Here is a 15,946-nt window from a genome sequence, read left to right as displayed (position 1 = left end):
AGATAATAAGAGACATGTAAGATAAATATGTGATGACTGTTAGCAAATACATTGTGAGAATTTAGCAAAATAGAGCCTGCAGTTGTTTTTACTTTTGTTATTATGACTTATCTTAAAACACTTTCAAACCAGACTTTGTTTCACTTCTGCCTACTGTAACTAATGTGAGGCTAACACAGTATCGGGTGTGGTTGCTGTGAAGATTTCAGAATGTGAGCAGTACACAAGAGACCAGACACGATACTGACCGGTTTGGTAACTGGTCCACCTGTTGTCCTTCCTTGGACTTCATTGGTACGTACTGACCACTGCATTCTGGTAACAGCGTGTAACACTTGCTGTTTTGCATATGCCATCAAAATCTGTCCCTTGTCAAAGTCATTTAGATCTTTAGACCTGCACATTTCTTCTGCTTCTAACACATCAATGCCAAGAACTGGCTGTTTATATGCTGCTAAACACATCCTAGCTGTTGAAATTTGCCATTTTAACTGATAATCTGTGTTATTCAATTCACCTGCCAATGTTTCGAAGATTGTGGTTGATCTGTGTTTTGCTTTCTATTCCTGATACTGGGTCAGTTAAGGCAGTGGTATCAAATAGAAGGTTTCATGTTCCAGCCTATATGCGGCACAGCTCTCTTGCTCCATATACAGGCAAAAACCTATATATACTTAAAATATGTAGGACACCGAGTCACATTTTCTTTCTTGCTATCTTTGAAGTGCTACACAATTAAAGATGCACACGTGTCTGCCCACATGTCTATTACATTGTATTTCTAAAATACTGTTTAACTACCAGGTGAGAAGCAGGCTGTAATCTACAGCTTTATAAGTATTTTTCTGAAATAATTCTCACATAATTGATTAATAAAGTGAACAGATCTCATGCTAAGGTGTCCTGCACCATTTTGGCTAATAATTTATCCAGATAATAGTTTGGAAGACAACCCATTGTAGACTCAATAAAAGTCAAAAGTACTAAACAATACCATCATCATCATCATCATCATAAAACTGTAGTTACATTTTGGCCTTACTGTAGGTGTTTCTGGTACGGTAGGTAAGTGCTTGAGATAACTAGCATACAATAAACACAAAGCCTCTCTCTAACCTGCTCGTCCCTCTCTTTACATTCAAATAAGGGCACAGAAAACATTTAAAAAACATTGGTGTTTGACCCATAACTGAATGTCAATACACTCTCGTATGAGGCAAACTATCCAGTATATGGCAACGCAACTAAACAACTAAAGTTTTTATTTTTTAGGTTGGACAGACCTGCAGAAGGTAAGTCAAAAACAGTAATGAACCAAACTCTTAAGAGAACCTTAGCTTGTGAAATTTAATAAACTAGATAAATGATATTGCCATCACTACTGAAGGTCATATTGAAATTTCTTTTTTTTATTTCTCTGCCACTTAAATACAAGTGCAGTGCTCTAACATTTAGAATTTTCCTGTTGTTAATACGCGCCATTAAAAGAACATGTGTAAGTAATCAGTTCTAATCCATCTCTGAACTCTTACTTGGGTTTTTAATGGAATTTTTGCCCTTATTTGTCAAGGCAGGAAATTAAGAGACATGGGATAAAGATTTTCACTCAAAATTTAACCACTAATGTTGCAATTACTGTACATATGACACACCTTATACCACTTGACCACTCTGACTAACTCTGGCTTTTTGTGGTGTGAATGCAGTGTAATGTGCCACCTGTCAATCACGGCCAGCATTACATTTTTTCCATGCCGACTGCTGCCACTGATTGATGTTTAATAGGCCTTGGACACAAAGACAACACCTCTCTGTAGAATAAATAGATTTTTGGCTTTGGTCTTTGCATGTAATTTGCTGATGGCAGTAAATATAACACCAGACTTTTGTTGTGTGAAAATAAATGGCACACTGGATAATTTGTACACCAATTAAAAATGACCACTAGAAACTAGAAATAAAAAGTAGAAGAGTGTCACAAACAACAATGGAAAGTAAATTTAAAAGTTTACAATGAGAAGAGGGCTTATTATCTTTCCTTTCCAACCAATTAGGAGCAGATTTAGGAACCTCTGCTATTCTTGCACATGTACAGCTCTTTAATATCGTCAGGTGAATAAAGTCTTCATAATTTGTTATCTTAAATCCCCACAGGACTAAGAAGAGCTGTGAGACACTTTCTATGTTTAGTTACAGCGTTTCAAAGTCTCAAAAGCCCACCCATGTTTTACTGCACATTACATCACTCCATTCAAGTGTATTCATGGTTGCGGCACAGCTTTAAAGTAGGCTTGATTGTATTGCCTTTGTTGGTACTTTAACTCATCTCATCTCAATTTCCCCACCTTACGTCACTCTTTTTAAAAATCAATATCTGATCTTCAGACATGGTAATAGAAACATTGACATGCTGTAACCTCATTTTAGTGCATGATAGAAAATAGATGATCCGATATTCAAAGAACTTGTTTCCTGCTGTTACATCATAACTCTAGGGCACACTGTTAACTGCCCACTAAACGGCAGCGGGTGTAAGGGAGGCAGGGCTGCTGAAACAAATGAAGTCTTGCACTTGTGTGCTGCACATGCACTACATGCTTCTTTGTCTCCATTCCCCTTTGTTTGAGAGGATGGCTTTTTAACCTGTTTTCATCTCTTCTTCTGTAATGAAACTAAAAAGCGTTTAAATAGCAAAACAGCTTGAATTTGTAACTTTTCCTGAGAGGCCAAATGCTTAGCTTTTAGCTCAACAACTGACCCTAAATTGAACTCACACTTTATCAAAACTCTGTATGCATCCAGAAAGTCTTCACGCTTAACGCTTTACTTCAAAGTCATGGATCAATTTAATTATTTCCCTCAAAATTATACAAAAAATACCCCATACTGACAATGTGAAAGACGTTTGTTTGAAATCTTTGCAAATTTATTAAAAATAAAAAACTAAAAAAATCTTATGTACATAAGTATTGCCGTTTCTACAACTTGATTGAAAGTCCACCTGTGGGAAATTTCTCTGGTCTGATGGAACATAGATTCAACTCTTTGGCCTGAATGCTAAGTGTCATGTCTGGAGGAAACCAGGCACTGCTCACCACCTGGCAAATACAGTAAAGCACGGTGGTGGCAGCATTGTGCTGTGGGGATGTTTTTCAGCGGCAGGAACTGGGAGACTAGTCAGGATCAAGGGAAAGATGAATGCAGCAATGTGCAGAGACATCCTTGATGAAAACCTGTTCCAGAGGGCGCTGGACCTCAACAGGACAATGACGCTAAGCACACAGCCAAGATAACAAAGGAGTGGTTACGGGACAACTCTGTGAATGTCCTTGAGTGGCCCAGCCAAAGCCCTGACTTGAACCTGATTGAACATCTCTGGAGAGATGTGAAAATGGCTGTGCACCGACGCTCCCCATCCAACCTGATGGAGCTTGACAGGTACTGCAAAGAAGAATGAGAGAAAATGGCCAAAATAGTTGTGCCAAGCTTGTAGCATCAGACTCAAAAAAGACTTGAGGCTATAATTGGTGCTAAAGGTGCTTCAACAAAGTATAAATTGGGGAGGGTTGTGTCAGGAAGGGCATCCGGTGTAAAAACTTTGCCTAATCAACATGCGGACAATGATCCGCTTTAGTGACCCTGAACTCAGTGGATAAGATGAAAGGACAAAAAAAAAATAAATACATTTGCAAAGAATTAAAAAAAAAGTCTTTCACGTTGTCATTATGGGGAGTAGAGTTTTGAGGAAAATAATGAATTTAATTCATTTGGAATAAGGCTGCAACATAACAAGATGTGGAAAAGGTTAAGTGCATACTGTGAATTCTTTCTGGATGCACTGTATATATCTGTGTGTAAGATTGAGGTTCAGGTTTGTGGGGATGTTCCATTTTCCCCTTTTAACGAGTCTACATCTCATTTTCCTCTTCCTCCTTTGTCTCTTTCCTTTAATTCCCATATCAAACTGGGGGTCTTCCTCTCTTCATCTGCATTATGACCTCCTATCCTGTGTCTGCTTCCTCCTTTCCTCCTTATCCAAAAGGCTGCAGGTCTTACACACCGTGCAAAAGCGTGAACAGTTTATCTTTTCTACTTGTCATCTCTTGTTTTGATAAGCACTGCTGCTGAATTATATAGGGGACAGATGAGAGAAGTAAGAAGGTTACTATTCATATTATAAGAGGACGCACAACAATGTTCATTTTTTCTGTATTTACTTTGTCTCCTCATTCTCCAATTAAAATTTTCTCCCTGTTTTTTCTGTCACACTCTCCCTCTAATTAAACCTTTGCATGCAGTGTGCCCAAGCAGGTGAGCCGGTGTCATCTGAGTTCCTGGCAGTGCTGAAGCTCTATCTTCAGACGTGGAGGTCTGAATAATGGGACTGAGATGAATAGGTTCGGCTACATCTAATGTCTCATTAACACACTGTGTAAACAATGCGAATAGAAAAAAATAAATGAGCACACAGAGCAGCAGATGGGACGGGCAATGGGCAGCTGCAATTTGTCATAGGCAGACAAAAAGGAGGAAGTTATTGTCTTGGAATGAATATCACATCTCTTTGCTGATTTGCAAGCAAATGATTCTGCCTGAATGATGTTTAAGTAACTCCTTTGTACTTATGAAGTCTACTGAATTTAATCAAATGCTGCTTAGATGGATCTCAGATGGCATTTTAATGGTCAGACAAACACCTTGTTACTATCCACCATCAGCCTTAATTAATACCAATATTAAAGAGAAGAATGAGCCAGACAAACCCTCATGAATGCTGGTTAGAGAGATAACAATATCTGCAAACACTTTTGCATTTGAAGGCACTTTACCACACAGTTCTGCTTCAGACAAGTAGTTTGTCATTTTTATTTATAGTAAATATGATTTCAACAACTATTCAGCTATGGTTGCCTGTTTATTTTTGTCTCACATCTGATGTACTTCCTGCCCAAACCCAAAACTCATAGTTCACCTGTCCTTAGTGGTAACTGCAGGAAGAAGCTACAATGTACAATGCAACTACAATGTATGTTGCAGCCACCATGAGTCACCTAAGCTTAAAGCTTGTGGGTATGTTAGCATGCAGTGTGAAATTTATATATATACTATATAAAACACATTTTGTCAGCACAGATGTAGTTTTTTGTTGCCACATTGTCACAGGTCACCTACGGTTTACCCTTTTTCAACTTCCCCATATGTACTGTAAAAAAACCTAGACTCTGAGTATGTCGGTGACCTATAATGATCATCACATCAGCCCTTGCCTCATCCACCCACGCTTAATCTTGATTGTGATGTGCTGTCTATATACACTAAGTGAACTGATAACTCAACTGTACTACACAATAATTACACAATGCACTACAGTTAAAGAGTGTCACTTTTTTAAATTTCAGAGTAAATAATTAGCAAATGTAGTAATATTTTCCATATTACTAAGTTGCATATACTCCTCGTAGTATACAACAACATATAGTACAGCCTACTGCAGTATCACTAAAAACAAAACTCTGTAAAGGTCAGCCTCATTCAGCATCCTTCAGACAGTCACTGGAGCACAATGTCCATGTGTAATCCTTCAGCCAATCCTTGGACCAAGGACTATCGAGTTTTCAACATGACAATGACCTCAAACACACTGAGGGAAAATAAAATAAATCGACATCAAGTTTTTAAAGAAAGAAAGAGTTAAAAAATACTGCACGACCTGGCTGACGTTCTCTGACTTGAATGTACAGTAGAACACCTTTGGAGTACTTTTAAGATAAAGGTACTGCACAGTAGAGCAACAAACCCCTCCAGCAAACAGAAACTGAAGAACAAACAAAAACCACATAAATACATTTGTAAAGAACTGGAGAACATCTCTAAAGACTATGATCGTTCATGACCAGAAAGGTTGAATGAATCAGACATCAGAAATAAAGGCATTTACAGATGGAAATAAAGCAAGGATGAATTCAGCCAAACGTAGGGGAAGTCCTAAGAAAACCTGACCGAGAGAGCATGAGACCTACAGAAGGAGGGACTTTAACCTTTGATCTTGGCATTGATCCAAGGCATACAGCCAAAACGAGGCTGGAGTGGCTTTGAACGTCCTTCAAGAGACATAATGTTTGCAGTTCACAGATGCCCCTCATCAGCTCAGAGGGAACATGAGCGGTTATTCCAGGACCAACTGCATAAACTGACTAAATCAAGATATACACAGTTACAAGAAGAATCAAAACTTGAATAACTTCCAAAGGGGCTTCTACTTATACTGTATTAAGAGGGTGTGAATATGCTTGTAGAATACAGATTTTTTTTTTTAAATAGTGAAAATGTCAAAAAATTTTGTTTGTTTTGTTTTCATTTTGTCATTATGCATTAAGACATTTAGGCAAAAATTTTAATCCAGTGAAATATTTAAAAAGTCAAGTAGATACTTTAACAACTACACAGTGAATAGAGTACTATACATGGATGCAAACAGGTGTTCATATATTCAGTGACTGGGCTCATGTGAAATTATTGTATAAACATTCTATGGTGACACGCTTTTTACTTAAGGCACAATTATGTGAACATCCTTTACTTCTTGCAGCCAAAACACCCAAACCCAGGTCATAGCTATAGGAGAGTCTGCTGACTGACAAGGTGTTAGTGCATATGTAAGCACTTTACTATAAAACAATTAACGGCACAGATTTTATGGGGACACAAGTTCTTAAAAGTACATTAAACTGTCAAAAAGCTTCAACTGCCTGAAGAATGAAGATTATCTTTCTGTAATAGCAGCACTCTCAGCACTTGGTGAACAACTATCAGCCAGAGCTCAGTGAAGCTGCCCGCAGCAAGGATCTTTGCTTCTTCAAAAACTTGCCAAGCACCTCTCAGCAAGTGGGCTAAGACACATCTGAGGGAAAAAAGTCCCAGTGCTGCAGCCTACAGGCTTATAGAAAAACCCATTGCAAAACCCCATATTTTCCAGCCCTATAGCTTAAATATCAGCCTTCAGGGAGCCAAGCTGTCTTACTTTATGTTGAACTCTTGAGGCATGCAGGCCAGACAACAAAAGAACTCTCAGCTGTAGTTAAAACACTTGGGAATCAACAAAGAAGACTCCCCCCCCCCAAAAAACCCCCCCCGAATGGCTGAGACAGCCTCAACTACAGTTTGATACGAGCCACACTCCTCTCTTTGTGCACAATACATGTGGAGAAGCCATCCATCCCTAAAAGCAGTGACAAAAGCCGAATCCTGACAGCAAGAAGTTATACTGACCCTTCAACCGCTCGCATTTGTTGCAGTAGGCGTTTTACAGACAGACAGCATCCCTCTAAGGTTGGGGTTGACTAAGGCGCCCCCTGGTGTGACATGTAATCAGCAGTTGTGTGAAGGGGGACGACATCAGAGTTGTGTGTGCATGTACCAGTCAAGAAAGTACACAGCAAATTACTAATTAATACGTTTGGTAATTGCCAAAAGGTGGTGCTTGATTAATCCCTTCCATGTTTGGTTAGTGTTCTTTATTAAAATTATGAAATAACAATAGCTTTTTTATTTTTTCTTAAATTGATTGATTTTGAAATTGACTTTTTTTTAAGATCAAAATGAATGTTGATTCATAGCCACATCACATATTTAGATGTATTTTATTACATATGAAAGTAAACATGTTGTTCTACACTTGCAAGATATATTCTAATAACAACGGCTTTCGGCTTGTCCACTCTGGATGCCCTTCCTGCCGCAACCCTCCCATTTTTTTTATGTCCAGGCTCGGGACCGGCACCTGGATTGCCCTTGGTGGCTCGGTGGGACCTCACCTGGTGGGGTGGGATTTGAGCCCGCTGCCTTCTGCATCCCAACCCAATGCTCTACCACTGAGCCACCAAAATATATTCTAATATATAGTATAATTAAGAATAGATCAGGCAACGAGTTCCTGGTGTGTCTGAATTATATATACAGTAGGAATTTGGTCTACTTTACTTCTGTTTTCTGGTGAATCATATTTCCTCCAAAATGAAATGGCAAGATTAAATGATGTCTATTTCACTCAGAAAACAAAAACTAAGACAAATTCAAAATAAAGTGAACTCTGTACTCTCCTTACTCACTTGTGGTTTTGTCTACATCACAGCAATTTTCCAAATCCCATTATAGTTAATTTTATTTTATTATCATAATTTTTTTCCCTGAGAAACTGAGGTACATGACGCACTAGAGCATGTGTTTCCAAATTAGAATCACCAGAGACATTTGTTTGTGCATGAGTACATGGTTGTAGGTACACCTCATTTTCCTGAGTCCATTTGTTTTGAAGTCTCTGAAGCCCTGCTCTCATATGTTGTCAGACATTGTTTCTGTTTCTAGCTGTTCGTCTCTGCTGCATTGCAGGACAGGTAGCTCAGGTGATCCTTGGGGGATACGAACTCCTCTGCTAAAAACTTTTTTATTCCCCTGCAAGAACTGTAGAAAAAAAACTGTTTATAGAGCTGCAACTCAGCTAAACTGGAACAAATACTTCACCCCTAACTTTCCTCTCAAGGGAACTGCTGATAAAGGTGAATATAATTAGAGAGGTGGGTCACCTCGAGGTAAAGCAGGCAAAAGTTGAACATCGAGTTAAATGCCATGACAGCTTGTGTCCTTGACCACATGAAAAGTGTTTACCAAGATACCAACTCCTGTTAAACTGCTAAAAAGTATGAAAGATTTAGAAAATGTGACTTCTGCAGAAAAAGTATTTCTAAACAATCATGGCTTACTTAATGCTACTGTTTTGGTATGAGATCTTGATAGTTTACCTCACAGGCTGCTCACTACTCTGTGAAAGCTGTTTTTGTGCTGGCACAACATTCCTAATTGTAAAGAGCGGTTGAGGTATTGTTTTTAGCAATGTAAAAGTTCAAATACAGTCTTCATAGACCATGAAGTGGATGAAACTGTCCCATATGTGCTATAGGTTGCTTACTGTAATGTCAGACACAACCCAAATTGATCATGTACTGTTTACTGGTCATGCTGAAAAATTGTGATGACCAAGAAAGGAAATTCCAAGATGGATTCCACATAATTTGGTGTAGTGCACTAAGCCTTTTGACTGTATTAGCCAGGCACTGCTAACCATGCATTAAGTGTTTCCGTGTTTTAGGTTAACATATACAGTAAACAGACAGGATCAGAACCAAATCACTTCACGGATGAGGGTTATAAATTGTAGTGCATCAAGGTGTCAACATATTACTTGCACAAAGTACTTGTGTCAATTTCAACATGAAAAAAAAAACAACACCTTTTTGATGTCTAAAAAAATGTAAGCTTGACAATTTATAGTGACTGATATGATACAGATTATTGTGCTGCCATTTAGACCTGGGGGATATGGGAAAAAGTCTTTTTTGCATATTGGTCAATATTTATAATTATAACAATATATTGTAATTTAAGTCATTATCCTTTGCTTAAAGATGACTTATTGATGATATACAATATGGATGTACAATGCCATTCTACACATATTCTGATCCAGTTTACTGCTGCAGTCATGGTGGTAGTTGACTGGTCTGACACAAACAATGATTATGTTTTCTGTATATGACATCATTCTGTGGTTTGTGCTAAAAATGTATCCAATGCATTCTGCTCTTTAGTAGACTTAAACAAAGGCCCTTGTTAGGACACGAGCATGCACGTTTTTGGTGGAAATGAAATTGAGGACCTTGAGAAAATCCACATTTAAATTCAAAAATCCACATTGCAAGGCTACAGTCAGGCCTGGATGAGCCTCCTGCTGTGAGGGAACAGTGATAACTACGGCGTAACTGTGCTGCTCACTGCACCAAGACCAGCTAAATTAAAAAGAACACATACGTGTTTGGAGGTTGGTGATGACGGTGCCACTAGTGAGAGGTCCTTTGGTGGCGTAGAGGGCAACAGAGTAGGTGGTGCTTGGCTTAAGGTTCGACAGCTGGTGCTCCTGCTTGTTGCCTTCCACGAGAAAAGTGTCAGCTGTCACTGTAAAACAGAAGTAAAATACACACAAGCTTTATGTATTTACTACATTAACACCATCCCACACATCTTCTGTTTTCAGTTTTGTCATTACATTAAATCTCTTAAATACAAATCAGCATAGAAAAATGGCTTTCTCAAAAGCCTGGATTGTTTGACCACCGTCGAGGTCGTCTGCTAGTAGAAAAGTTTTCTACACTAATTATGCTTTTGGTGAAATGTGTCTTTGTGCTATACTATGTCTTTTGTACTATACTATGATTGCAGTACATATAATGCTGCAAGTAAGACACAACCTACCCTGTAAATATTAAAGGGTAAATACAACATGACTGTTACTATATATAAACCTGTATTATGTTGATTTTTTTTTCAGGCAACAAATTGCATCATATTGCCAATTTGGCTGCAATAAACACAGTATAGTCGACCAAACATGAGGACAGAAGACAGGCCTTTGAGAATTACATGTTGACATTCAAGTTGCAATAAAATCACTACACTACACTCAAACACTGTTTTCATAAAGGCCTTGACATAAATCATTTTACCTCCAGACCATTTGTCCACAAACTACTGTGCATTGCATGTTTGTAAACCACAGGTAAGGGCTGCTTCCCAACATTGTGTCCAGCATACAGTTACTGTCTCTAAATAATCCAGTTAGTCCGGTTAAAATTTACACATTGACACTAAACAGCTAAGTAACCGAGATAACATCTGGATAAATCCAGCTATGGCTTAGTTAGTGCAATGACCTTACTAATTGGAAAATTGAATATGCAGGACAGAAGAACACCTTTAAAAACATCTTCAATTTGTCATTATTAGGAACTAGGTGTGACATCTAGTTATTCCTTATAAGAGATGTTTAAGAGGCTTAAAAGCTGTTGTCAAGTAGCTTTATCTGTGGCTGACTTACTTACGACATGGGTATCTTTACAAATGTATTGTTGTATGTCGGGTGGTAACTGCCGTGTGAGCCAAGGCTTAGTGGTTCAACCAAGCATAATGAAAAGTTCTCAGTCTAAGACAAAATGAGGCTGTATTGTCTTAAAGGATACATCAATCTGGTTTCTCTAGTTAATTGAGTCCTTCTTATAACATTCACATCTTAATATTCTAAAATTATATGACCTTATAATACTCTTGCTCTGCAGGTCCCAGTAACATACTGGTATGTCATTTTTTAATAATACAGCACCTTTATTAATGAAGATGAAAATGTGCATCATGAAGCAGAAACTGAAGACCCTCAAAAAACAGCGTCAATTAAAACAAAACTAATGGGCAAATATGTGATTCCAGATGCTGGGGTCTGATAAAGAGATTACACTGCAGTGGAGATGTGTGACTTAATGTTATTAGGTGATTTACCATTGTTTGCAACATGTGCATGGACTTTTTTACTTTTGACATTTGCTGGTGATGAAGTCATGTATTTTCTGTCTAGAACAATTCACATGAAAGAAAGCATTTAGATGACCGTCCTGGGAACTTACCCTGGTTATGTGTGAGGGTCAGCACATAGTTGTCAACATTGGAAAGAGGGGGATTCCACCTCAGCAAGGCTCCTTGTGGAGTGATGTTAAGAGCTGTCAGCTCAGCTGGCATGTCCATGGCTAGTAACAAAAAGAGAGAGAGAGAGAGAGAGAGAGAGAGAGAGAGAGAGAGAGAGAGAGAGAGAGAGAGAGAGAGAGAGAGAGAGAGAGACAGAGACACAAAAAGAACAGTAGTAATACATTGATGGCTAATATGGCTAATATAAGAAAGCTACCAATAATCTCTAAATCAAATCATATTTGCTTTTATATAAAAAGTGCATGGTTATTTTGTATAAAGTGGGTTTTAATATAATTGCAAAGACCTAAAATATTAGTTACACCTTAACACATTTGAATAATACACATCTGATTTATAATTGTAGAAACACAGATACAGAAGAGCTTTGCATTTATACTAATTATCAATTATTCTTTTTGCCATTTTGATCAGTCTCCTCAGTTCTGATGCATCAAAGAAATTATGCAGATAGGCACATAATCTCCTGAGCCTACTGTTTCCCCACCCTCCTAATTTCATTCTCAGACTGCTGGACATGCCAAAATTGAGTTTGAATTTAATTATACCTTTAACCTGAGTGTTTCAACCCCTATTTCTCCTCGGGCATGTTACTTTGGCACAGCGGAGAGCGTGGCAAAAGAACACAGAACACCGCATGTGCTCCAAAGCTCTGCCTAGATGAGGTAAATAATATTGCCCTGTCCTCCTCATCAGAATACAAAAAAGGAACTTTTGTGCTCATTAGCACACTGGAGTAGGTTAGAGTCTTTCTTATCACTGCAACAAATGAACATACCTGATTAAAATCATTAGTTTAATTTCAAAAAGGTTAAAGTGAATTTAATGGAGACTTGCCAAGTCAATTATATCAGCAAAAGCGATGGCCAAAAAAGCAAAATAAATAAATAAATAAACAGGCCATCCTCGTTCATCAGAGCCAGTGATAATCCAATAATCGTTCTCCATCTCCTGATTGCACTGGTGAATCACAGGCTTTAGCCAAATACGTCACCTCACACTAGGATCTGTATCTGAAAGTCATGCTCCAGTGCATCAAGACAAAAGGTTTGAAAGAACAAAGGCCACTTGGGTGTAACCTCGGGTGTAATTGTCAATACTGTATTTACATGCATCCATCAACAAATGATGTAAAATAGAGTCTGAATGGGTTGGTGGTAGGCCAGTCTGTCTGCTGTCTGGCCACTGCTGTGGCCTGGCTCTGCCATTGCACTATTTTGCTTGAATTCAACTTCAAAGAGTTTCATAAATCATCTGTACCTAGAAAACCAGACCAGTTTGCTGTAGCTCACATTTTATGATAATAGCTTCACTACTCTGATATTCAAAATTTCCTTGTCATTATTAGAATTTTACACAAAAGGTAATAATACTGTATTTTATTGTGGATGTTACTCAGGGCAACAATGCCAAACTTCAGGTAAGTCATGTCTGACAATACAAACTAAAACTGGTAGATATTAACTAACTAGTAACTAACTTTGCAGTAGTAGTGACTAACTAACTAACTTTGCAGGTTAACAAACTTTATAGTTTCACAGACTGACAGGACAAGCTGCTATCGGTCCTGGTTGTCCAAAGATCCTCATGAAAGTAATTAGGATCCAGATGTGATCCTCTGCAACCTACAGTTAGTTTTTTCTATCAGCTACTGCAGCTTTGACTGACAGTTAGAACTGCACTGCTGCTGCACCCAGCTGTATAGAGTATGTGTGACTGAAATACAATGAATGGACCACTTGGTTTACATGACAAGTGGTTTCACGCAGCACCTAAGCAGAAATACAACGCTGAGACTGTGACACATGTAACAAGACCAGCAGAAGAATGGTAACGTGAAAACCGCCGGCTCAAACAGCCTAACAAAGCCTTTGTGTTTCCTAACAAGAAGGAAAGAGTTTTCAAAGATGAAAACCAAGCACTCTTTTTCCTTTGTCCCTTTCCTGATGTTAGTCTTTCTATCTTGCGTCTTTCTTTTCTTTCAGCACATCTTACCTGCAAAACATCCTTCCTTCAGTGGTCACTGTGATTTGTTTTTAGGAACATTTTAACAAAGCATCTATTTAAAACAGAAACGAAGTATCCCTTATCTGTCAGCTTTGAGATAGCGTGCAGAGAAAAATAAAGGCAAAGAGGACTTTAATGATCTTACTCCAAACTTTGGTTTCGGGAAGACTAATACTTTGCCAGGGTTCCTGACACTTTGCAAACGAGCACAGCCGTTAGCCTTTAAACAGGCCTTTACATAGTCCATTTAGTGTCAACTCCCAAATTCATCTTAGATTAGCAGCTGTGTTGGCAAAATGAAATATGGCTCCATGATTTTTTTCCATCCTCTCTGACAATAATTGATTATGAAAGTGAAGTAAGTAGTAATTGCACTGCTATTCAAATCATTACATACTTGGCTGGGCAATGCTGGATTACTCTTTCAAATCCCCTGTTTATGTATTGTTGAATGCAGTATTAAACTGTCCCTGGTTGGGCATTGTGCGATGTGAGGAAAATGTTATTTACCGTTTCTAACAAGCTCCATTTTGGAGTTATGTTCTTTTCAGGCTATTACAGCCCCAGCGGCTCTGCTCATTGTGTGAACACTGGGATTGTTAGAAAAGGGAGCTGATGGTAAAGAAATGGAGGAGTGAGAGTGAGAGAAAGAGAATTTTAGCTTTTTCCTTCTCATTGGATTCTTGAACCTGGTGGCTCCTGGTGAATCGGGTCTCATTGGCATGCAAACACACCTTCTGCTCTCCTCAGCTCTCTTGCTTTTTCATCTCTCACACACTAAAGATTATGCATAGAGCACTGGGAGAGTGTTTTAATCTTAGCTTAGTGAAATTCTTTCACAGAGAAGAATAGTGTCTTGTATTTACATGCATGCATATGTGTGTGTGTGTGTGTGCAAGTGAGCTATTATGTTTTCCTAACTTATGATTCAGTGTTAAGAATCTGAAACAAGAGAGCTAAAGAGTTCTCACTTATAATGATGAACTGGGAACACATGAATCGAGAAAGACACAGAGAGGGGAGATTAAAGAAAGATGAGGAAGATGGCGAATCGAAAAAAGTGGGAGAGAGCAGCGTAATAATACAGAAGGATACAAGCGAGGAAAAAAGGATAAAGAGATAAGCAGGAGAAGAAAGCAGAGAGAGTTGGAAAAGAGTGAGATAGAGTTTGGAGTAGGTTACCAATTACTAGGCCACAGAGTGGACAGTTTTATCTCTTGCAGCAACAAAGACTACACCACCTGCAATGTCAGCCATACGCTTCGATTTAGTTTGATGTCTCTGTGTGCGAATGTTTTGCTCTCCCAACATGCAGCTGTTATTGTTATGGGAAGAACAACTTCACCAGAGAAAGACGCATTCTTCACACATTTTTGATTTGATCGCTGTGCTGCCGACTCACAGTGAGAGCGTTCATCAAAGCCTGAGTGAAGGTTCTAAACAATTCATGTCCCACTGAATAAGAGCAACTGAGCAACTTTACAAAGCAGACAGGAGTTTGCACATACACTGGGCACCTTCGACTCAGTTAGGACAACGACACGTTTCTGCACAAACTGTTTCTGTTTAGAGCTTAAACAAGCAGTTTATTGTCAGAAAATGAAGTTGGTAAATATTTGCAGAATCTGTCAGTTTAAGGCAGGGTAGCAAATACTCTAAAGCTTCTCAAAAGTAGTGATTAGCTGGGTTTCTTTGTCATTTACAGCAAAACAAGCAAATTGAAGATATTACTGAAATAAAAATGACTTTCAGTGTTTTTGTTACATTTTAACAACTCAAATGGTTATTTGAGGAAATGTTTGATTCTTTACTTGATAGCAGAAACAATTATCTACAGTTGTTCTGTGTACAATGCAGCCTAGTTTATTTCTGCAAACGAAAACTTACAATGAAGCCTTTACATTGAAACTGAAATATTTGGTTTGCAAATATAACCTCGAACTTAAAATATTATTAATGCACATTTTGCTGGTAATGAAAATGGTCAAGGAGTGTATGAAAACAAGTTAGCATCCCCCCCCGATAAATTAGTTGAACATTACCAAGTGTAAATACTGTACTGGTGGGAACACATTTATGTTTCAGCATTGGCTCTTACCTGTGAAGACAGAGGTTTTGACTACTTTGCTCTCCTGACTCCCTCTGATAGCAATGAAACTGATCTCGTATTCTGTAGCAGGAAACAGACTGGACAAGGTGTAGTTGGTCACATCGCTGTCAATCACCACGCTGTCCACCCGACCTGTCAGGGACACCAGGAAGGAAGAGAGAGAGAAAAATCAGAACACGTTGCTCTAATCTTCCATTTCCTCATGTACCGGGTAAATTTCTAAGCCGGCTGTTTTTTGCATCA

The 15,946-nt window shown here is 38.5% G+C and overlaps 1 protein-coding gene across 7 annotated transcripts in view; it reads right to left on the bottom strand.

Moving 5' to 3' along the window:
• tnr (tenascin R (restrictin, janusin)) overlaps positions 1-15,946 on the bottom strand; it is a 172,454-nt gene that overhangs the window by 18,120 nt on the left and 138,388 nt on the right. For all 7 annotated transcript variants that reach the window (XM_067475086.1, XM_067475085.1, XM_067475089.1 and 4 more), the window contains 3 exons: positions 15,692-15,835; positions 11,508-11,627; positions 9,865-10,008 (listed from right to left, as the gene is read on the bottom strand). In XM_067475086.1, the coding sequence (XP_067331187.1) occupies positions 9,865-10,008; positions 11,508-11,627; positions 15,692-15,835 (408 nt within the window). The remainder of the gene's footprint in view (positions 1-9,864; positions 10,009-11,507; positions 11,628-15,691; positions 15,836-15,946) is intronic.

Source organism: Channa argus, chromosome 14, assembly GCF_033026475.1.
Source record: "Channa argus isolate prfri chromosome 14, Channa argus male v1.0, whole genome shotgun sequence".
In the NCBI taxonomy this organism is placed as follows: domain Eukaryota; kingdom Metazoa; phylum Chordata; class Actinopteri; order Anabantiformes; family Channidae; genus Channa; species Channa argus.
This window is presented reverse-complemented; position numbering and strand designations above follow the sequence as displayed.